Here is a 21,896-nt window from a genome sequence, read left to right as displayed (position 1 = left end):
GACAGGATGGGGGGAACTCCTGGGCCCTCCTTCCTCCTCCTCCTGCTTCCTCATCACCCCGCAAGGGAGGCCCTGCCCTCCGGCCACACTCAGCCAGCTGGGTGTCCCTCCATACCTTCACAGACTCTGTTCCCTGGCTTTGGGCATCTCCACACTTGGTTCAGGGACCATTTCCTTTAAAAGGAGTATGGCATCTTTGCACATGTCTGTTACCATTCTGTGCTGTTGATGCCAGGTCTCCCACTGTGACTGGTAGGCTGTGAGCCACTGGAGGGCACGGCCGGGCTTTTGTCCAGCTTGGTGTCACCAGCACCTAGCACAATGCATGACCCTCAGGGGCTTGATAAGCAGTTGCTGAACAAGTGGATGAGTGGGTGTGCTGGGCCAGGGACCCACAGACTGGGGTGGGGAATGGGTGTTCAATGGCCACCCTGCTCCCCCACCTTCTGGTCCCCAGAGCATCAGCTAGCATGGTCATGATGCCTTCACCGGACGCATGCAGGTGCTCAGGAAAGTCCTGTGGCCAAAGACAGATGCAGGCAGGGCAGCCTGGGCTGGCTGTGAGCAGGGTTCCCTCCACAGCCCTATTCTCTGTTTTCAGGGGTCTCCCCCACACTCCTGACCCTGGTGGTTTTCTGAATATTCTGGCCAGGAATTGCCAATTCTCCTTCAGGAGCTGGGCACAGCAGAAGACTCAAGCCGAGATTCTCCTTTCTGGACTTTTTTGGGACACCTTCATAATGTTGGTGGTATCGGTAAGAAAAGCAAATATCCTTGAGCCAGAAGCAAAAAAGAAAAACCATTTAGTACATCCCCTGCTCTCCAGGGCCCATAACAGGAGATCCCCAGTTTTCCTTTGGTGATTCATCTAACATCCTAGAGGCTAGCACTGCATATGCCAAGCAGGATGGGGGATCACAGCAGTTATCAGAACCTTGGTCCCTGGGTAACTGCGCAGAGGAAAGCTGTCCTACCCACTGATCTACCCCTTCCACAGTGTTCCATGAGCAGGGAATAAACTTTGGCTGTATTTGAGCCATTCAGTGATATATGGGAAAGGGTTGGGGGGGGGCAGTGGGATCCATCTGCCCTGGGTAGGGGCCCCAGGGGTGCATTTTTTGGTAGAAAATTTAAAAACAATAAAGCAGACTAAAAATCAGTTTGTTTTAATAGTCACCTAGCAGGAGCGATTCTAAATAATGTCAGTGATGAAGTCCTCTTCCCCATCAACTCCCCCAGCCTGCTCGGTGCCCCCACCTCACTAGAGCCATTACACTGTTTTCTTTTGAAAGCTTTTAGCATTCTTTATGATACCAGAATACAAGAACACATTTAGTAAGCCTGGAAGTTCTGCCCACCCAGAATGTAGGCCACTCTGGGAAAGGAGGTCCCTGGAGCTTGCCTTTGTGCCCTGTACCCTGGCCTCAAGATTAGTGAAATTAGGCCAGACATTTTTATTTGGGCCAAAGGTACCCAAAGCCAACCTGGATATTGGGGAGTGAGCCAGGCTTGTTGAGGGACTGCCCAACAGGGGTGCTCCAAATGGGATGCTGATGAATGAGCCTACTCCAATTCTCTATCTTGGGGAATATCCGTGGGAGGTCCCCTCAGAGAAGGCAGCAGGAACCACTCCTGAGGTGATACCATGCCTTGGTCACCAGAGAGGTTGCCGGTCCTGGGCAGTGGGAAGCCTTCTGCCATGAGTTCCCGGACGTTCTGGAATGACCCTGTGTGAAGGTGGGCTGCATAACTTCAATTCCAAAGTCACCAAAGTAGGTTTGCTTTTTATTTTTCCCGTACAGTGCTTGGGACTGGAAGTATCTCAGGCGCACCCAGGTAAGCAATAGGACACAGCGAGGAACAGGCCCCATCCCACAGGGTCCAATGGCACTCTCCCCCCCCCCCCTCTCTGTATCCCCCGAACTCACTGTACTCGGGACTCCCTCTCATTGTCTCTGCTCAAACCCCACAGGGCCTCCCTATTCAGACTGGGCCTGTTCTCACCTCTGGCCTTTGCACTGGCTCATCCTCTTACCTCATCAAAACCTTTGCTCAACATCCCCTTCTCGGGGCAGTTGACGGGGACCATCCTGTTAAAATTGGACCCCATCTTGCTCCCACTTCTCCTGAGTCCCCCTTCCTTTTTCAATTTTTTTCTTCTTCTGACATGTTTTACCATCAAATAGATAATCCACTCTCTCCCCAAGTTTATGGTCGACCTCTCCCACTGGAATGGGAGCTTAAGAAAACATCCACCTTTGTATGTTTTATTTCCTGATGTATGTCAAGTTTGTGGAACGGGTATTCAGTTAGTACTTGTTGAATGAAGAAAAAGAAACAGAGTCCAGAGTGAGGCAGGCCCTTCCAGAGCATTGGTTTTGAGGTCTGGTTTCTGTTTTGCTTCTCTTGTTCTGCCTGCCCACCATGGAGGGGCCCTCTCAGCTTCCGGCACACCCAGCTCCCCTTCCTGCTAGTTAGGGTTAGTGTGTGTGTCTGTGGCCACAAGAGTAAAAGGCTGGGGCAAGTTGGTTCTGCAGAAAATCGGTTGATGGGGTGTCTCCCCAGCCCACCCCGGGACTTGCTTCAGCCTTGCAGCTCTGTCCTCCGGGTGCAGGAACAAGGGCCTCTTCTCAGACTGGTGCTCCCGGGGCAGGTCCTGCTCCCTCTATCCATTCTTATGCTCCCCACGTAGAGTGCGATTCTGTCCTCCATGTCCTCCTGCTATGAGGTGTGTGTATGTGCGTGGGTGCGTGAGAGAAAGAATGAGTGAGCCAGCAGAAGGACCCTCCCCATTCTCTCTCGTTCTGTGTGGCTCTTTTCTTATGCCCCCTCCCCAAGCCTCTTCTCCCAAGAGGGAGTTCTGGAAGACCATTCCTTGTTCTTGTCTTTGTACACAGAGATTCTCTGTAACGAGAGCTTCACTCCGAGGACTGGATTGCTGGAGGCTTAGGCATCATGAGAGTCGGGACTGCAGGGAGGGGCTTTCCCCCTGGGTCCCTTTTTCATCCTGCCCCTCCGGGGTGTGACATCGGGCTGAGCTGCTCTGGCTCAAAGCTTGGTTTGGCAGAGGATCTCAGGAACTGGGCGATCTCTCTCGGACTCAGTAGCTCTCCTGGCACCCCCACTTCTATTCTCTCTGCCATGTCCTGTCATCTTCCTGGCCCCACCTCAGGTCCCACCTCCTTTGTGATGCTCCACCTGCCACGAGCGGCCTCCCTCAGAAAGCCAAGAACATTCCCTTCACCTGACTGGTCGTCTTTCCTTCTTTTGCCTGGATCTTTCCTGCCTCGGTCTGGTGTCCCCAGGAGACCAGGTTCTTCAAGGGCAAGTTCTGTCCAGCTCTAGTGTGCTTGGCATCTAGATTGGGGCCTTGTTCTGGTGGGACCTAAGCACTTGCCCGCGAGTGAAGGCACCTCCTTGGGGACAGCTCCTGGGCATGGCACACAGTGGAGGGGTCAATCAGTATTTGTGGACTAGATGAAGACACTCTCCAGATACTGGCCCTTCCTTCCTGTGTCTAGTCTTTTCAACTGCAACAATGTTTCCTGCGGATCTAGTATGTGTTGGTGGCCGTGAAGGCTATGGAAGTTGATAAGGCATGCTTTCTGCACCAAGGGGCTGTACCAGCCCCAGTGACTCGACTCTGAGAATGCAGGAAATGCAGTAACAGGAAAGGCTGGAAGGGTTCACTCCACACGGGCTCACCCTGGAAAGATCAGCCAGGCATCCTCATGGCCTCATGGAGGGAAACGTGTAATCTGCTGGGAGGATGGGTCCATTGACTTTATGGGACACGGGACCCTTGGCGTCTCAGGAATGTGTATCTGCCCAAGCCCCCACTTGCCCATGGGGGATAATGACGGCAGTGGACTCACAGGGTAGGAGGGGAATTAGGGGCTGAAGAGCCATGTCTAGGCCTGTGGGGTGGAAAAGGCAGCAAGGGGCAGGTTTACTGTGACACGGGGTCTCCTCCACATGCTTATTAAAGGAGACAAGTTTCAGCTTTCCTTCTTGGTCTGCCTAGCGGGAGATTCCCACGCTTATAAATGGCATTAATAACTTTCTCCCGCCTTTTATGTTGTTGGGAGGCCTGTCATCCACCCCATAAAAGGCAGGGGCATTGACAGGTCTCTAGCGTGAGACCTGAGCGCTTCCATCCTCTCTGCCTTCCCTGCACTGCCCTGCACGGCGGAGGCATGGCGAGCCGTTCCTACCGTCTCGGCTCCGGCTCTGGGGTCAGGAACTTCAGCTCCTGTTCTGCGGTCGTGTCCAAGCCCTCAGCCCGTAGCTGTGTGGGTGTCCTGGCCTCCCTCAGGGGCAGTCCCGGGGGGCCCAGCTACAGGCGCCTGGGGGGCTTTAGCAGCCGGAGCCTGTGTGCCATGGGGTCCCCGAGGACAGCGGTGAGCTGTGGATGGCCCCTGCGCAGCGGGAGCAGCTTGGGCTACCGGGTGGGGGGCCTCTTCGGGCCCAGCCTGCCCTGCATCACCAGCGTGTCTGTCAACGAGAGCCTCCTCACGCCTCTCAACCTGGAGATCGACCCCAACGCACAGTGCGTGAAGCATGAGGAGAAGGAGCAGATCAAGAATCTTAACAACAAGTTCGCTGCCTTCATCGACAAGGTGGGTCTGTGGGCGGCGCCCTGGGGAAGTGCCATGGGAATGGGCAAGGTACTTGGAGCTCAGGGGTGAGCTGGGTTCACTCTACACCCCAGGCCTGCTACCCATCAGCAGGTGGCCTTGAGAGCATGACTGAATCGGGCTCTTGGTTTTCATTGAAGCTGCTTCCCTGCCCCAAAAGACCAGAGAGTGTGTCCGTGGCCCCATCTCTTGGATCTCAACCATCAACAGTGGTAGCCGTGAGGGGCATGTCTGCTAGGCTGGGGTCTGACCCACCTCCTGGAGGAGATGCTGCCACCTCCAGGGTGGACAGGGGAGCCAGGAAGAGGAGGAGCCAGAAGCTCATCTTCTGCTCCTTCCAATGGGGACAGGGTAGGTAGGCTGTGAGTTCCCACGACTTCTGCCCTGGGCGCCCTTCCCCACCTAATACGGACACAGATTAAAGACAGTGACTTGAAAAACTTCAGGGGAAGCCCCAGGAGGGGCTGTGGACTTGTGCTTTCCTGATAGTGCACTCTCTGAGCCCACTTTCTGGTTGGATGCTGGGCTCTGGTTTCCCCTGACTCGGTGGTGCTCCGTCTGAGAGCCTCTCTGCGGGAGGGCAGCCGCTGAAGTCCGGGGGAGGAAAGGCTTATCTTCTAGGGCTGAATGGTGTGCCTGTCTATGCCCAGGGACTTTGTAGGTGGACACACACAGGGTGATGGTGCGTGGGAGCTTTGCTCTCAGACAAATGTCACCATCAGGAATGGGCATCTCTGTAAGCAAAGGGGACCTACATCTATTCTTAACACACTGCCGGCTCTCCCCTGCCATCAGCACATCAGGCAGGGTCTTCACTTCACAAGGACGCGCACCAAGTGTGTGGGGTGGTGGGACTTGAAATCCAGCCCATGCTCTGTTCACTGGACTGTGTGCCCCAGCAGGAGGTTGCATCTGCCTGGAGCGGCCTCTTTGTCTAATTTGCTCAAAAGCATAGTGAGGGCCCTGAGCATGCATGGACATTTGCACATGGCCTTCTGGGCAGCAGCATCCCGCTGTGCAGTCTCAGTTGTAAGCAGTCCGTTCCAGTCACACTCCTTCCCCAGACTGGCTTTCCCTCCCCTGAGGTGGCTGACAGCCCCCCACCTTTTCATAATGAGCTCTGGGTATGCAAAGTGTATCGCCCAGGGTGGTTTAAGCCTGTGGAGCGGGCAAGCCAGAGACTGGGTCTGCATGGGGCAACCCAGGGCAGGTGCCTTTGGTTCATTAGGGTTTGGCTTCTTTTCCCACAATAATAGGCAGTTGAGGGGTGCTTTCTTCCAGGTTTGTGCTCCCAGAAGATTATGGCTTGGGAGCAGATCACCTAGTGTAGGGCTGGCAAGGTTATGGGGCCTGGTAGGACCTGAATGAAGCCAAGCCTGAGATGCATGCCTGCTGGAGGGGGAGCCGCTGAGACCCACCTTCAGACCCACGCCCTGCACCACCTGAGCCTCTGGTCTGTTAAGGTCATGGAGATCCAGACTCTTGCCTGAAATTACTCAGTTATTAAATGTTGGCAATGAATTCAGTTTCTATAAAACAGTTTGCTGTCAGATAAAACACTTGGTCAGGGCAGAAAGGGCCTGGGGCCTCCCTGTGTGATCTTGCTGATGTACAGCTGCTGCCTCAGTTTACCGTGAAGCTCAGAGAGAAGGAGGCACAGGGACCTGGTTAGTGGCAGTCAGCCAGTGGGAAGTCTCCTAACTCCTGGTCTGGGGGCCCCCGCAGCTGGGCTCTCACACCCCAGGATCAGAGTGAGGGAGAGTATGGTAGATGCATATTTAAATGCCCTAAGAATGCCCACAAACTGAGTAGCTTAAAACAACATGAATTTATTATCTCCTGAGGCCGACATCAAGCTGTTGGCCTTAGGGGAGACCTGTTTTCAGGGACGTGCAGGCTTTTGGCAGAATTGAGTTCCTCGTGATCGTAAGACTGAGGTCCCCATTCCCTTGCTGCTTGCTGCCAGAGCTGCTTCTGTTTCTAGAGGTCACTGGCTTTCGTTGGCTCAGGCCCTTTCTCCTTCCGCCTCCAAAGCTGGTGACCGCAGTGGTAGCTGTCTCAGGTTCTGAATCTCTCGTCCCCCTCCTCCTTCCGTGACCCTTTCCACTCTCTGGTTCCTTGTCCACTTTAAAAAAGGCCCATTTGGTCCCTTGAGGCCATCTGGATAATTCCAGATCTCCTGATCTTCAACGCCATACCTAAATTCCACATACATGGTCCCTTTGGCCATGTAGCATAACCTATTCCCAGGTTCCATGGATTAGGACGTGACCTTCTTTGATTTTGCGCCCCAGCCCCCATCCTGGCCTGGGGTGTTTTTGCAGATCAGATGTTACTTCACTCTGTGCAGAAAACCACCTCACACTCCTCTATGGGGAGATGGGGATGGGAACATGACTGGGGGAAGAGCTGTGACCTGCGCTTCCAGGCTTTGCCAAATGATTTGGACTATGGGGGAAGGTCACAAGCTGCTGCAGGTCAGGGGCTCTCCCCAAGGGCAGTGAGGGCTCCGGGATCCTGGGCTCCCCCTGAGTCTTTTTCCTCCCCGCTGGGTTGCAGGTGCGCTTCCTGGAGCAGCAGAACAAGCTGCTGGAGACCAAGTGGCAGTTCTACCAGGACCGCAAGTGTTGTGAGAGCAACCTGGAGCCCCTGTTCGAGGGCTACATTGAGACTCTGAGGCGGGAGGCTGAGTGCATGGAGGCCGACAGCGGGAGGCTGGCCTCGGAGCGCAACCACGTGCAGGAGGTGATGGAGGGCTACAAGAAGAAGTGAGTGCAGCCTGGCCGGGGGTACTTATGGGGGTGGAGCAGGTTTTGGCCCCCCCAACTATCCTGGAGTGGAGATGGCTGAAGGTCAGGGTCATTTCAGGCAACCACTCAGATGGTTCTGTTTCCTCAGGCGACTCCATCTGGTCTCCGCTCCCGGCCCTTGTGGGCCCTGTCCTGGGGAGATCCAGAGAAAGGAATGATGAAACAGGAGGGTAGAGATCACAGGGCTGGAGGGAAGAACTTGGGAGCAGTCAGCGCTAGGATGGAAAGAAAGGAAACGTCCCTGGGGAGATAGATGTATCTTAAAGATGATCTGGCCAATGCCATTCAAGGTATCTGATGAGCTCAGATAATTCCTTTATTTACTCTGTAGATAAATCACTAGGCTCTTGTTCTGCAAGGCTCTGCAATTCAAAGGTCCATGTAAATCTTTCATTTTAACCTGACTTGTTTTGGCCATTACCTGGTTAAAATTCACTGGGTCACTGCTAATTTGCCCCTCTTTACCTGGTAGATATGGACAGAGAGAAGGGGGATTCTGACATAATCAGTCCTGGTAATACTAACTGGAAGTAACTGCAGAGGCAGGCACAACTCTGTTTGCAGGTGGCAACGTCTGCCTCCCAGTCTCTGTGAGTGTGAGGGCCGGTAATTACACAGCTCAGAGTTTATAGAAGCCCAAATTACTCTGTTATTAAAAAGTTGTGGAAAGCGTGCCGTGAGAACTCTGGTTCTCCTGCTGGCTGGGCCAGGCCAGGAATGGCCTCATGGGCAGGAGTAAGAGAATGTGCCAGCAGGTGGAGAGGGGGGTGGAAATGTCCCCCAGCAGTCTGGGCACAGTGGGGTGCTTCCAGAATGTCAAGTCCTTGGATGTTAGGGGAGGGGAAGAGAACGTTCCAGGGATCGCTTCAGGGAGCTTTATGTTTTGTACATAAAGGCTGAAAGACCCCACCCCCAGAGCATGTGTCTTCCATTCATTCCACAAATAAGTCCAGAGAAACTTCCTGCACACCAGTCAATTTAACCCAAGATGCAGAGAGATTCAATGACTTGCCTGAGTTTTGCAGCCACTTCAGTCCAAGCTTGGACCAGAAACCAGGGACTTGAGCTCCGTGTCCAGTATCTTCTTGGTGTGTTCCTTGTGACTGAAGAATAGAAGCCCAGAGAGGCCACGCCTCTTCTCGCAAAGCATGCAGCAAGTGAAGGGTAGAACCAAGGAGTTTTGAAATCCTTGGGCTCTCTGGCCAGCCCAAAGCCCTCCTCCTCAGGGGCCTTTCCACCTGTGCTGTGTCTCCTTAGGTATGAAGAGGAGGTGGCTCTCAGGACCACAGCCGAGAATGAGTTTGTGGTGCTGAAGAAGGTGAGTGACTCTTCCCACACGGAGAGGAATGAAATCTTGGATGCTGGAGGCCAAGTTTGTGTCAGTCTAATGGTCATGGCCAGGCACTTGAGTCCCCTAACAGATGGAGGCCAATTAGTCAGCAATGTCCCTGTGATAGTGAAATTGATTTACAAGTGACCATGGGAACTGATCAGGGCATCTGCAGAGAGCTGGACAGCAGCACCATGAGGTCTCAGGCATGAGAACCAGCTGCTTAGGTGGCGCCTGACCTGGGTGCCAAGGATGACTTGCTTGGGCATGTACTCAAGGCTCTGTGGCCACCACATGGTCATGCTCCATCGGCCAGTCTGGCTCAGCGGTAGCAGTCTAACATTTTGGGCTGTGATTCTAAGCTACCCACTTCAGGAAGATTTCCAGTCCTAGAGCAATCAGAAAAAAGTCTGTAAGGGGTCAGATTTCTCTCCACTCTTTATTCCTAGTTGGTTCCACGGATGTTCCTGTGGTGGGAGAAGAGTGGGTCATAACATGGCCTCGGGGCCCCCGATAGAGTACTGATGTCCAGTGGCATGTTCCTCCAGTGCTGATGTCCTCCATGTTCCCTCCTTTCCCGTGTGTGTCCACCAGGACATAGACTGTGCCTACCTGCGCAAGGCTGACCTGGAGGCCAACGTGGAGGCGCTGAGAGAGGAGATGGGTTTCTTGCAGGCCCTCTATGAGGAGGTGAGTTTCTTCCCATCTCCAGAAGAGCAAGTGAGGGAGGAGAGGGTGGAGGGCTTTTTGGGTTGTGGCTTGTCTTGGCCCTTTGGCTCTAGAGAGGGTTGTTCGTCCCTAACTCTTTTAGGGCCTAACCACCCTCTCCTTCTGTGACCAGAGATTTCTCTTGCTCAGGCCTCCTTGAAAAATGGAAATGGATGATGTCCTTCCTTTAAAATAATTCAAAAGACTATATTTCGTTGCCTGTCTACACAGTATAACATGAAGTAGAGATTTGAGAATATAGGTATAGGTATATAGAGATAATAATATCTTACTAATTCAGGTAGTATGAAAACTTAATTAGAAAACCCATTATCTGGTTGATTACATTTATACAGATAACTAGAGCTGATATGGATAGTTGGGGTCCCAGGTGGAAAAACCCCCTTTGTCTCTATCCCTAGAAATTAGCCTCGGTTGATCCAGGCTTTAATGGAATCTCACCTTGCTCTTTGCCTTGAGGCCATGGTCCAGATTCCAGCCCTCTTCTCTTAAAATCCCCTCTGAAATTCTCCAGTTTAATTCCTGAAGCTTCAGATGGGGACTGTTTTTTACCTCCAGAGATGGGAATTGAAGGGGGATTTGGAGCTGAGGACACTGGTTGCTATCTCCCACAGGAAATCTACCTTCTTCAGTCACAAATCTCGGACACCTCGGTGGTGGTCAAGATGGACAACAGCCGGGAGCTCAACATGGACTCGGTTGTGGCCGAGATCAAGGCTCAGTATGACGATGTTGCCAGCCGCAGCCGGGCCGAGGCTGAGTCCTGGTACCAAACCAAGGTGATCCGGAGGGCCAGGCTGCCCATTGGGCAAGGATCATAGCTGGAACCCAGAGATTCCTGGGACAGGTGCCCATGCACTGAGAGGGGCCACAGCACAAACCCAAGCAGAGCAGGGGTGGGAGGTGGGACCGTGGAAGAACAGAGGGTTCTTCCCAGCATCCTCTCCCACAATGTTGCAACCATTGGCTGTTTCTCAGTATTGGTCCCCCAACCCACAGTGTGAGGAGATGAAAGCCACCGTGAGCCAGCAGGGCGAGAACCTCCGCAGAACCAAGGATGAGCTCAACGAGCTGAACCGCCTGATGCAGAGGCTCACAGCGGAGGTGGAGAATGCCAAGCAGCAGGTCAGGGGGCGCTGAGACCTCACCCAGTTTACCTGCTGCTTCTGATCTGCTCTATGCTTCCCTCCTACCTGGACGGGCTGCTGCTCTTTTTGGAGAGGCTTATAGTTTAACCACCTGCCTCTGAAGTTTGCACAAAACATTTTAGGGGGAGGGTTGGTCTATCTTCTCTGAATTCTGCTCTTATTTCCCTTCTTATCCCTTTACCATTTCTCTCCTTTAAACATAGACAGCGTGGTCTAGGGCAGGTTGTGTCCTGCTGTCTCTCCCCCTGCCTCTCTGGATGGACTTGAGGTGCACAGACCCGAACTGATGTAATGCCACTCTGTTCAAAGTGCCATTCACTCCCACCATCTGTGCATCTTTGCAACTGAGCATGGTTTTTCCTTCATCTTCATTCCATTCTCATGCAGCTAATATACATCCCTCTTGCACACATATATTTACATACATAGATACATATGCATCCTTCAAAATAAATTCATATAGATTTCTTAGTGTTTTAAATTTACATCGTGACATTATGCCATTAATCTATCTGATTCTTCCTGTTGCCAGTTCAAAGTCATTGACATCCATTCATGTTGCTCTAAATGATCTGTTTTATCTTTTCTGTGCATTGAAGGCATTAATATTCATAAACCAGAGTTTCCTGTTCATTCCCCTATGGATGTCCACTTTGTTGGCCTCCAAGTCTTTGCTATGCCACCAGTTGTATCATGAACATTTTTCCTGTTTTTATACATGTGTGCATGCTTCCATATACATCTCCATGAGAGATGTCTTGAAGGCATAAAGCAAGAAATGGAATTGTTGAGTTGTAGGATATTCACTGAATTACTTCCCATAAGAGCACTCAGAGCTCTGTGCTCACATACAGTCCCACCGTAGGCAGGCGGCAGCTTCAGCTCAAACTCGCTATGATCAGACCCCAATTCTTGTGGATCTAATAGGTGTAAACTAGTAACAAGTTGTTTTTTTAATTTTCATTTCTCTGGTTAACTAGTGATGTCGAACGTCTCCTTCTAGGCTTACATACTCATTTGCTTTTCCCATTCTAAGAACTGCCTAGTCCTATTATCTGCTCATTTTTGTATTGTGATTCCTGTCTTTTTTCTTGACAGTTTGCAGCAGTTCCTTGTCCACTATGTCTAGGTGGTAACCCTTTGTCAGTTCTGCCTGTTGCAGCTCAGCTCCTCTCAGACTGCCCCTTGTTTGTTTGCTTTCCTGAAAGGAAGTCTTCAACCCGGATGTGACCACACCCTTCAGCTCTTCCCTTAATGGTTTATACCTATGAAAGTTTGAGGTCATAGAGGTATCCTCTTGCATTCTTGTCTTCGACTAGTTTTATAGTTTTACCTCTCACATTTAGGTCTTTCACCTGTCAGAACTTTATTTTTTGTATATGCAAGGAGTAAGACTTGGGTTAATTTGTTTCTATGGGTAGTAAGAGAATGGATCATGTAATCTGTTCCTTACCGACTGGTTTGTGATACTACCTCTGTCCCAGCCCTGAGTTTTTCATATATCTGTGGCTCAATTTCTGTCCTCTCCCTTCTGTGTCGTGGTTCTTAAACACTGTGTAAGATGTATCACGATTAATTTATTGCTATTTATAGCTGAGGTGATAAAATATAAGAATGGTCCTGGAAGTGAAATTAGAGAAGATTGGAAGTTATCCTCGCTTGCATGCTAATATGCTTTTAAAGAATATTTATTTCATTGTGGCAAGAACTCTTCATATGAGATCTACCCTTCTAGTGGGTCTTTAGGTGTACAATATATGATTGTGGACAGTGTGGTACAGCGGATCTCTAGAATTCATTCATCCTGCTTAACTGAGACTTTGTGGCCATTGATTAGTAACTCCGTATTTTCCCTCCTTCCAGTCCTTGGCAGCCATCATCCCACTGCTTCAGTCTATAAATTTGACTTTTTAATTTTAATTTAAATTTTAAAAAATTTTACTATTTTAGCTACTCCCTAAAGTGGAATCAGGCAGTTTGTCTTCCTGTATCTGCCTTACTAGACTCAGCATAATGTATTCAAGGTTCATCCATGTTGTGGTATAATGCAGAATTTTTTCCTTTTTTTAAATAAAAGGCTGAGGGGCGCCTGGGTGGCTGAGTGGATTAAGCCACTGCCTTCGGCTCAGGTCATGATCTCAGGGTCCTGGGATCGAGCCCCGCATCAGGCTCTCTGCTCAGCAGGGAGCCCGCTTCCCTCTCTCTCTCTGCCTGCCTCTCTGCCTACTTGTGATCTCTCTCTGTCAGATAAATAAATAAAATCTTAAAAAAAAAAAGTTTAAATAAAAGGCTGAATAGCATTCCACTGTATGTTTATACCACGTTTTCTTTATGTTCATCTGTAGATGGACACTTAAGTTGTTCCCATGTCTTGGCTTTGGTGAATTGTGCTGCAATGAACATGGGAATGTTAATATTTCTTCAAGATCCTGATTTTAGTAATTTTGGATAAATACTCAGAAGTGGGATTGCTGGATCATAGGGAAGTTCTATTTCTAATTTGTTGAGGAACCTCCACACTGTTTTCCATAGTGGCTGCACTCTTTTGCATCCCCACCAACAGTTTGTGAGAGGTTCAGTTTCTCCACATCCTCAATAACACTGACCTTGTATTTTGTTAATAGCCCACCAGGCAGGTGTGAGATGATTCTCATGGTGGTGTTGATTTGCCGTTCCTTGAAAAGGATGTCGTTGAGCAGTTTCTTCTGTACCTGCAAGACATTTATATGTCTTCTTCAGAGAAATGTCTCTTTAAGTTCTTAGCTCATTTTGAAAATCCAATTATTAGGGTTGTTTTTGTTTTTGCTTTTACTATTGAGCTGTGGGAGTTCCTTCTGTTTTAAGTGGGGCAGAAGGGAGGAGCTGCAGTTAGTACAGTGGGTGGCTAGAGGGGGACTTCTTCTAGCATGCTGATCTCAGTGGGTCAGAGAATGGCCTATGAAAACCTGGGCTTGACACTAATTACTCGGGTAGCTTAGGGCAAGTCACAGCTTCTCTGAGTCTCAGTTTCTTCATCTGCATAATGGGAATAACCACGCCTGTACTGACAAGCTCACAGAGTAACTGTAGGCGGGTAAGGTAGATCTGTGAAAGTACCTTGTAAACTAACAATGGTAAACAGACGTCAGATAGTATCACCACTTATTACCAGCCCTGTTCCATTGCTCCCTAACGGCTCACCGGGGACTTGAATTTTACAATAAAGTGGTACAAAAATGGAGCAAGAAAGCCCCAAAGTGCCATTATTTTCCTGCCTCATTAATTTGCAAGTTGACCATTTTGAATGGGGTTGACTGAGGCCATGGGGGACCCACCAGGATTCCCACAGCCTGCAACCCCTTCTAAACCCTTCCCTCCTCTCCTCCCTGACAGCGCTGCAAGCTCGAGGGCTCTGTGGTGGAGGCGGAGCAGCGGGGCGAGGCGGCCCTCAGGGATGCCAAGTGCAAGCTGGTAGGGCTGGAGGAGGCCCTGCAGAAGGCCAAGCAGGACATGGCCTGCCTGCTCAAGGAGTACCAGGAAGTGATGAACTCCAAGCTGGGCCTGGACGTGGAGATCGCCACTTACCGCAAGCTGCTGGAGGGCGAGGAGAGCCGGTGAGGATGGGGCTCAGGGTCACTTCTCATCCCCACTGAGGGCTTGAAGACTGCTTTGCTCAACTATAATCCTCCAAGCAGAGAGCATTCAGACGGGAAAGACTCAAGTAAGACTCTAGAAATCATGGAGTCCAGCCAATTCTCCATTTTCATTTGGGGAAACTAAGGTCTAGAGAGGGGAAGGAACTTGTTCAAGGTCACAGCTAGGTAGTGTCTTTGCTTACACTGATCTCCAGCTGGTTAGCGTTCCAGTGATCTTTGCCCTCTTACACTTCCCTCTGGCTGCACATCAAGCTTGTACCAAGACAACTGCTTTATCCCACTGGCTGAAAGGATGTTTCTGCAATCGCATCTCAGTGGATTGCAAAAGCTGGAATCATTCCAATGGTTTGTTAAAGGTCATTTGATTTGGGGTACACAGACAAGGAGCCCTGTAGTCCCATGTTCAGGACCAATAAATGGAAATGAGCAGCTCGGTGTCCTTACTTAGCAGGGGAAGACAGGGTTGGACATATATCCATCCTCCAGGTGACCAGGGTTAGTGTCCAGGGGAGGCTGTTGGAGGCTTCTCAGAAGAGGAGGTAGAAGAGCTGAGGGGGTGGGAAAGGGACAGGAGACATCAAGCTGTGCTGACAGTTTGAGCCAAGAATGGGGGCACCGAAGTAAATAAGGGAGGAGCAATGTGGATTTGCACCCGGGGTAGTGATGGGGCCCCTAGCCTAGAAGTGGCCACATCATTACGACCTCCTACTTGGGTCCCATCACTGGGAAGCAGGCTAGACTGGGGAAGTAGAATATAAAGGTTAAGATCACAGGCTGGGAGACAAACCACTTGGGTTCAAACCCCAGCTCTACCCCTTACTAGCTCTGAACACCTATGCTTCAGGTTCCTAATCTATAAAACAGATAATCATAAAACCCATCACTTTTAAGCTGTTGGAATAAATGAGTTAATGTGCATAGTAAGCACAAGTAGGAGCAGGTTACAATCAGAATAAGAATCTGTCTCTCCAGGTGGCCATGCAGGGCTGGACCACGGAGAGGTTCCTTATTAACCAGGTTAGTTTTAGAAATCTGACGTGTGTGACACCCAAGGCAGCTGGCACGCTGTTGGATTTGTGCCATGCTTGATCAAAGCAGGTCGACTTTTCTGTCCATGTCCTCAGCCCACCAGAGTCTGCCTCCTCCTTTGTACACTTATGCCCTCAACCCACTCATCTACATTCAGTGAAGCACTGGGCATTTGCGCAGTGAAACTTACTTTTATTGTAATCATCATCATTGTTAGTGTATTAATAACCCCACCATATAACTAATGAGGCACTGTCTCCAACACATGAGATTTTAAAAGACGGTTTAGTGTGTGGCATCTTGCCTATTGTGGCCATTGACCTTTTAGCGATCTTCTCTTCTTGGCATTTAACAAGTTTAATTGGACTACACCAGTAATTCTCATTGCAGAAAACAAGAAAATAAAAGCAACCATCATCACTCAACTTGGAGACAGCTGCTGCTAGCAATGTGGTCCCACAGGCAGTATGATGGGTAGAATCTTCTGGAAGGGCACAGTTCCAAGGCTGTGGTAGAGTCAGAGTCATGTGGCTGGAAAGTGAGCCCAAAGCATAGATATCTATAAGTACTCCACGTCGGGCAGAAGGGCTCAGACTAGAGCTTTACTGGAGGGTCAGGTTTGAGGCTGGGGATTAACAAAGAGGATGACATAGAGCAGAAAGTGCAGGTGGCCCTGAGGGAGAAGGGGGCCCACTGCATTGATGTAAGTGTCCCACCATCAATGAGATGTTTCTAATGTTAATAGCAAACACAGTGGATTTACTGGGTACCAGGCTCTATTTGTAGGTGCTTGGCAATATAGAGCTTACCACAATCCTGGGAAGTGGGTATGATCATCTCTATTTCAGAAATGAGGAGGAGACTGAGGCACAGAAAGCCTGGGTGACTTGTCCTAGGCCACTCAGCTAGTAAGTGGCTCAGCCAGATTTGTGCCCAAGAGTCCAGGGTCTTAACCACCATACCCTCCTGCCTCCCTCTGCATTTATAAAGTCAGGTGGATATTTGGGGTAGCATGTAAACTCATGGGGTGAAAATGGATCTATTAGAAGAGAGGCAAGCTTTTTGGTACCTAGAGGTGGCCAGTTAGGTAGTGGTTGTTCCCATCTCTTACTTGGCCATGTTGGAATTTCCAGCCAGGGGACAAGGAGGATAACACTCACTGTAACCCATGTCTCCCTTTCAGTATACCACCTTCCCATGGGCAAAAACCAAACAAGGCATAAAGTGGCCTTTTAGATCCTGCAACCTAACATTTCCCTGTCCTTTCGGGATCTCTGGGAGCAGGGACATTACTGATGCTCTCTGCAGTGGGTAGGAAGCATGCCCCCAGCCCTTCAGCTCTGGTCCCCTTGCTCAGGATGGAGCAGAATAGACCCAATTGAGAAGGAGCAGGGAACTCCCTTCTAAATGTTCACTCACTCACTCTCTCTTTCTCTCTCTCCCCTGCAGCTTGTGTGAAGGCGTGGGCTCTGTCAATATCTGTAAGTTGGGTGTCTGTCACAGGCATTGTTCTTTTGGGTGTTAATATTGGGTTGCATCTAATGGGTGATTGAACCTCTGTCTGTGGGGCACTGGGTGGGGGATAAGGGGGCTGAGGTTTCTGGGATCTGGACAAAGGGATGGTCGAGAATACTTGGCCCATATGTGGATCCATCTGGAACATACGTGAAACCTGAGCTAATGATGGTGACAAGTTCTGCCCCACTAATTGGTTCTGCAAAAATAGCCCAAGTTTTCCAGTTACACACAGAATGTTCCTCAAATGGCACAAGGTTTTGATAAGAAACATGAGATGTTTATTCTGATCATTTGGGGCCACTGCAGGCAACTCTTAAGTCTTTACCTTTAATAATCCAATGTGTATGCTGTTCCTGGGCTAGGTGTCTGTTCTTCTCATCTTTGCAGCAACCATATTTCTAGGTGATTCCTCCACTGTGACCATCAGTTTTTGCTCAAAGACTCTATAAACACATCTCAACATTAGTCTGGTTTAAGTAGAGTTAGGTGTCCTGTTGGCTAAACACACTCCTTCCAAAAGCAGATTTGCCCAGAGGCAAATCCAGGGTTTGGATTTGCCTGGAGTTGTAAAGATTAATGTTGCTGGTCCCTCTGAATGTGAGGAAAGTAAACCATTGGTTCCAAGAAATTCTGGGTCATGTCATGTTGGGGATGGAAGAGAATTCTGATTCAGTGTCTCCTTCCACAGGTGTGAGCCGTTCCCAGGGCGGCATGGTCTGTGGGGACCTCAGTGCCACTGTCCCTCGTGGTCCCACCAGCAGTGCCCTCCTCTGTTCCCCTTCTGTAGTGGGGACCTGTTCCAGTGTCAGATCGGTGCGGTTTGCATAACAGGCGTAGGTCTGTTGGGCGCAGGGGTGGGGACAGGAGGGAAAATCTTTGCTCTCTCAGATCCTAGTGTCAGTGTAGGAGTTTCCCCTGGCTGCAAACCCAGACTAACTCTCCAGTTTCCTCCTTACTGCGGTTATGACTTACCCTTCAAGGGCAAACCCTGGGGATGGCAGGACTGCCACCTCCTTTGAGTGTCTCTTGCCGGTGGTCCAGCTTTTTTGATAGAAGCTGCTCAGCCACTTTCTTCCCCAACTAGCTTCAGGTTAGCAGACATTTACTAAACACTGACCATGTGCCAGGCCCTCTGGGAAAGGACCTGGGTTAGGGAATGGGGATGGGTGGGCAACCTCTGCTTTGCCCTCAGATATGGGGTGGGGGGATGTCACCTCAGCACTTGAGGGCGCAGTGGGGAAATGGACCAGGGGTCCAGGAGGCCCCTCACTGATCTGAGAGACTGTGCATTCCCCAAGTGTCCCTAGGTCTTCATATGTCCAGATAGAAAGGTTGACTGAAGCTCATGGTTGAGGTGCTTATGGTGGGTGGTTGGGTTTTGTTTTTTTGTTTGTTTGTTGTTTTTGTTTTTGTTTTATTTTGTTTTGTTTTGCATTTGGATAATTCCTGTTATGGCTCCTTTTCTCTTTGGGTGTGTGTGATTAAATATTGATGACAAAAGTTTTCTCTTAGTAAACAAATGAATGCCTGCCTCCTCTGTGGTTTTCCCCAGCCCCCAGCCCCCACCCTTCCCCAAGCCCTGACCGTCTCAATACTTCTGCAAGTGTGGTTCCACGGACCACCACCAAATCAGGGTCCCCAAGGGTGGGAGGTGGAGGGGACTTCTTAAATAGGTAGATCCTGGACTCCATCCAGAACTGCTGAAGCAGAAGTTCCAGGGATGAGCCCAGGAATCTGAGTTTAAACAAGCTCCCGTGTGATTCCTAGAGGAACTAAAGCTGAGAACCATTGGCTTATGTGGGCAGGGGGAATAGAGGGTCAGGTAATTCTGACCGTGGAACTGACTTCCTCTCTGACTCTCACAGGATCAGGTTCATCTCTTTGCATTTCTCTTTTGACTTTGCCAAAAGGTCAGAGCCAGTCTGGGCCCCCCACACCTGGGTGGGATGGAGGCGAAGGTAGAAGAGGGTAAGGGACAGGAACCTGTATCCACAAGCACCTGCTAAGTGTCAGGGACACTGTGTGTGTATTTCACTCTTTGTTCACAGCAGTGACATTATTATCTTCATTTTATAGATAAGGAAGTCCGGGCCCACAGAAGTTAAGTACCTTTACTGAGGTCACACAGCTAATCCAGCATTCCAACTGAGGTTTAGGGAATGCCAAAGTTCACATACTTTCCACTGTTTTACCCCAATTGTTCCTTCAGACTAAACATCCTGGCTCATCAGACTGTCTCTGGAGGAGGGGTTCTATCTGACCCTGCGTGCTAGTCAGACACTTCAGAATAAGACATGAAAGATGACACAAAGGGACCTTCTCGAACTATTGTAGAAACAACTCCCATAGTCTCAGCTCTCTAAGAATCTTGGACAGATCTTCTTATGGGACAGGTAATAGAGGCCAATTATGCGTGACTCCAGAAGTAAAACACAGACTTCTGGTTGGAGGACATTTTCCCTGACGGCCTGGACAGGGCAATTGATTGGGGAACTCTGCCTCTGCCCTATTCCTGAACTGATATTCCCCAAGAAGTCCCACCTGGGGAAATCTGTTTGGAGTCCCCTCTGAGGCAAGGGGTGTCCCCTGCTGAGGTGGAGAGAGGGGTTTCTGATGGGACAAGTTCCTTTCATTTGATTTATAGGAAGAACTCCACTTCTTCCACTTTATTTGCTATTTTTTTTTTTTTGGATTAAAAAGAAGATTCAAAAACAACCTAAATGTGTGGAAGCTATTTTGTCATGAGAATAGCATATTTGATCTCAAGGCATAAGAAAAACTATGAGCAGTTCTTTGGGCAATGCAGTCCTTCTGATGCTTTCAGAATGTGCTGTGCTGGGGATATTATTCCCCTGTGACTGTGGGAGGACCAAGATCTTTCTTAGTATATTATTCCCCTATACTTACTTAGTATATTACTCCCCTAGTCTCTGCCTCCTGGCCTTGGAGGGTCCCACAGGAGTTGCATGCTGGGCACACCACAGTCTGGATCCCAGTTTGAGTGGAGGTAAAACCAAGTCGAAGGGCCACTGGATCTGCTCTGAGGAGGGAAGGGAGACCCACTGGGCACCTGCTGCCCTATGGCAGAACAGGGGATGAAATGGGGGAGGGTCTGCCTTTCCTTTCTGATGGTGGTGTCGGAGGGTGTGGAGACGCATTTTTGAGTCTCTGGTGTTTTCTTCATTTTTAATGCAAAAGCTCATCTTTGGGGCCCTTAGTCCATTGAACATCCAACTCTTGATTTCAGCTCAGGTTATGATCTCAAGGTCATGAGATCAAGGCCCGCGTTGGGCTCCATGCTGAGCGTGGAGCCTGCTTGGTATTCTTTCTCTCTCTCTGCCCCTCACTGCTCCCTGCCATTTGCTATTTCTCTCTCTCTCTCTCAAAAATCTCACCGTCTGCGCACTACCTTCACCTCACTCATTCCTTGGCTACCCACCTCCCACCACTCCTGTCCAATAGCACCAAGAGAATAAGAGTGGGCACTTTGGAGAACCTTTTGTTTTTGAACAAAGTGGAAATGGGCAGGGATTTCCAGGGGGCACAAAGGGCATCTGGTAACAGTCAGGGGAGGGGCAGGCGAGTGGTGTGAGGCATTTGAGAACTCAGCCACTCCCCAGTGCAAGTCCCCCTCACCTAAGAGAGCACAGCCTTGTTCATGGGTCCTCACTGCTCTACCTTTCAATGAACAAAACTCTCAATACAACCTGTTCTTAATAGCCATGTTCTCAGAGACTGTCAGTGGCTTGCATATGCAGATTGCCATTTCGAGTGTCTTTGTCTATTCCAAAGAGCAATATGCTTTGTGATTTCCTTGCTCATGTGGTTAGTTTACACTTCTCACTGTGCTTGGTTCAGGTGAGTAATGGTACCCATCTGCATTTCCTGGGATCTCAAAGACTGAAGCAGGGATGTTGGAGACACTGGGCGGGTTGAAGGGGCTGGGCTGGGAGTGGGTGTTTATGAGGATGGTCCAGGCAGAGGGTATTTGAGACTCGGTGAAGGGGAGCTTGTGGCCTCAGAGAAGAAAGCGAAGATGCCAACGCCTAACCTGATCTGATTTTTTTTTTTTTAAAAGACTATAATCCATACTTCCCTCATCCTTTGGAGACCCTTGTATTTTAGGGGGAATGAATATTTGAATAGGGTAGAATACAAACAAAAGGTCTGACTTTCTCTGATGGAGGTCTTATTTGGCATGTGGAGTTTTAGGGAAAATGAGCCCAGGAAAGAGCTCTGGAATCACCCACATGGGCCAACTTTATTGTTTGGATTACTTGCTCTAGAATTTACTTGATCTCTTGATTTCAGACCATTTGACTTCTTAAAATTTTTGTTCTAATTAAATTTTAATCCTCCATTGTCCCTGGATTATATCTTTTGCTATGTGTGGAGAGTAGTTCTTGCATCAGGAGAGGGCCCTGGAACCCCAGGATCCTTTGAACTGGAAGAGATTGCACTGCATTCTCCCTGTTGGCAGCAGGGAGGACTGAGGAGGGGAGGTCTCATCCTTATAAGGCATCCTTATGACACCTCTGCTTGGCCCAGTCCGTTGTTGACTGGTCTTTGTGCACAAAGCATGGAAACTCATTAAAAACTTATTATTATCTCCCAGCTTGTGGCTCTTTGACTTTTCAGTGCGTCATGTCCTATTTTGGGGATACCAAATTTGGTGTCTTAGTTGTGCGTGGCCCAGACCCATGGCAACATCTAGGTGTTTTCTCCCCAGACTCACTCCAGCAACCCAGAACCACGGGAGGTAGCAGAGCTGAGGAAGGCTCAGCTCACAGATACCCAGGTTGATGTAAAAAGTGTGAAGGCCACTTCCTGCCCTATGACTTACTGAGACATGGCAGAGCTCATGCTCAGGTTTTGATTTTCAGCCCCTGACTTTTAACCTTTTCTGTGGACGAATGATGTGTCCTAAATTAAACTTTGGGGGCACCTGGGTGGCTCAGTGGGTTAAGCCACTGCCTTCGGCTCAGGTCATGATCTCAGGGTCCTGGGATAGAGCCCCACATCGGGCTCTCTGCTCAGCAGGGAGTCTGTTTCCCCCCCAC

The 21,896-nt window shown here is 49.8% G+C and overlaps 1 protein-coding gene across 1 annotated transcript; it reads left to right on the top strand.

Moving 5' to 3' along the window:
- Window positions 1-607: 607 nt before the first annotated feature.
- On the top strand, window positions 608-20,101 carry LOC101673071 (keratin, type II cuticular Hb5). The gene is made up of 10 exons (XM_045073198.1): window positions 608-755; window positions 1,803-4,619; window positions 7,197-7,405; window positions 8,705-8,765; window positions 9,372-9,467; window positions 10,121-10,285; window positions 10,506-10,631; window positions 14,027-14,247; window positions 16,768-16,799; window positions 17,525-20,101. Exons 2-10 carry the CDS (start codon window positions 4,197-4,199, stop codon window positions 17,662-17,664), a joined length of 1,473 nt encoding a protein of 490 aa, XP_044929133.1. The 5' UTR covers window positions 608-755; window positions 1,803-4,196; the 3' UTR covers window positions 17,665-20,101.
- Window positions 20,102-21,896: the final 1,795 nt, after the last annotated feature.

The sequence above is a fragment of the Mustela putorius genome, unplaced genomic scaffold (assembly GCF_011764305.1).
Source record: "Mustela putorius furo isolate JIRA1106 unplaced genomic scaffold, ASM1176430v1.1 tig00537227_pilon_pilon_pilon, whole genome shotgun sequence".
Taxonomy (NCBI): domain Eukaryota; kingdom Metazoa; phylum Chordata; class Mammalia; order Carnivora; family Mustelidae; genus Mustela; species Mustela putorius.
The sequence above is the reverse complement of the archived record's forward strand: the minus strand, read 5'-3'. Positions and strand labels throughout refer to the sequence as shown.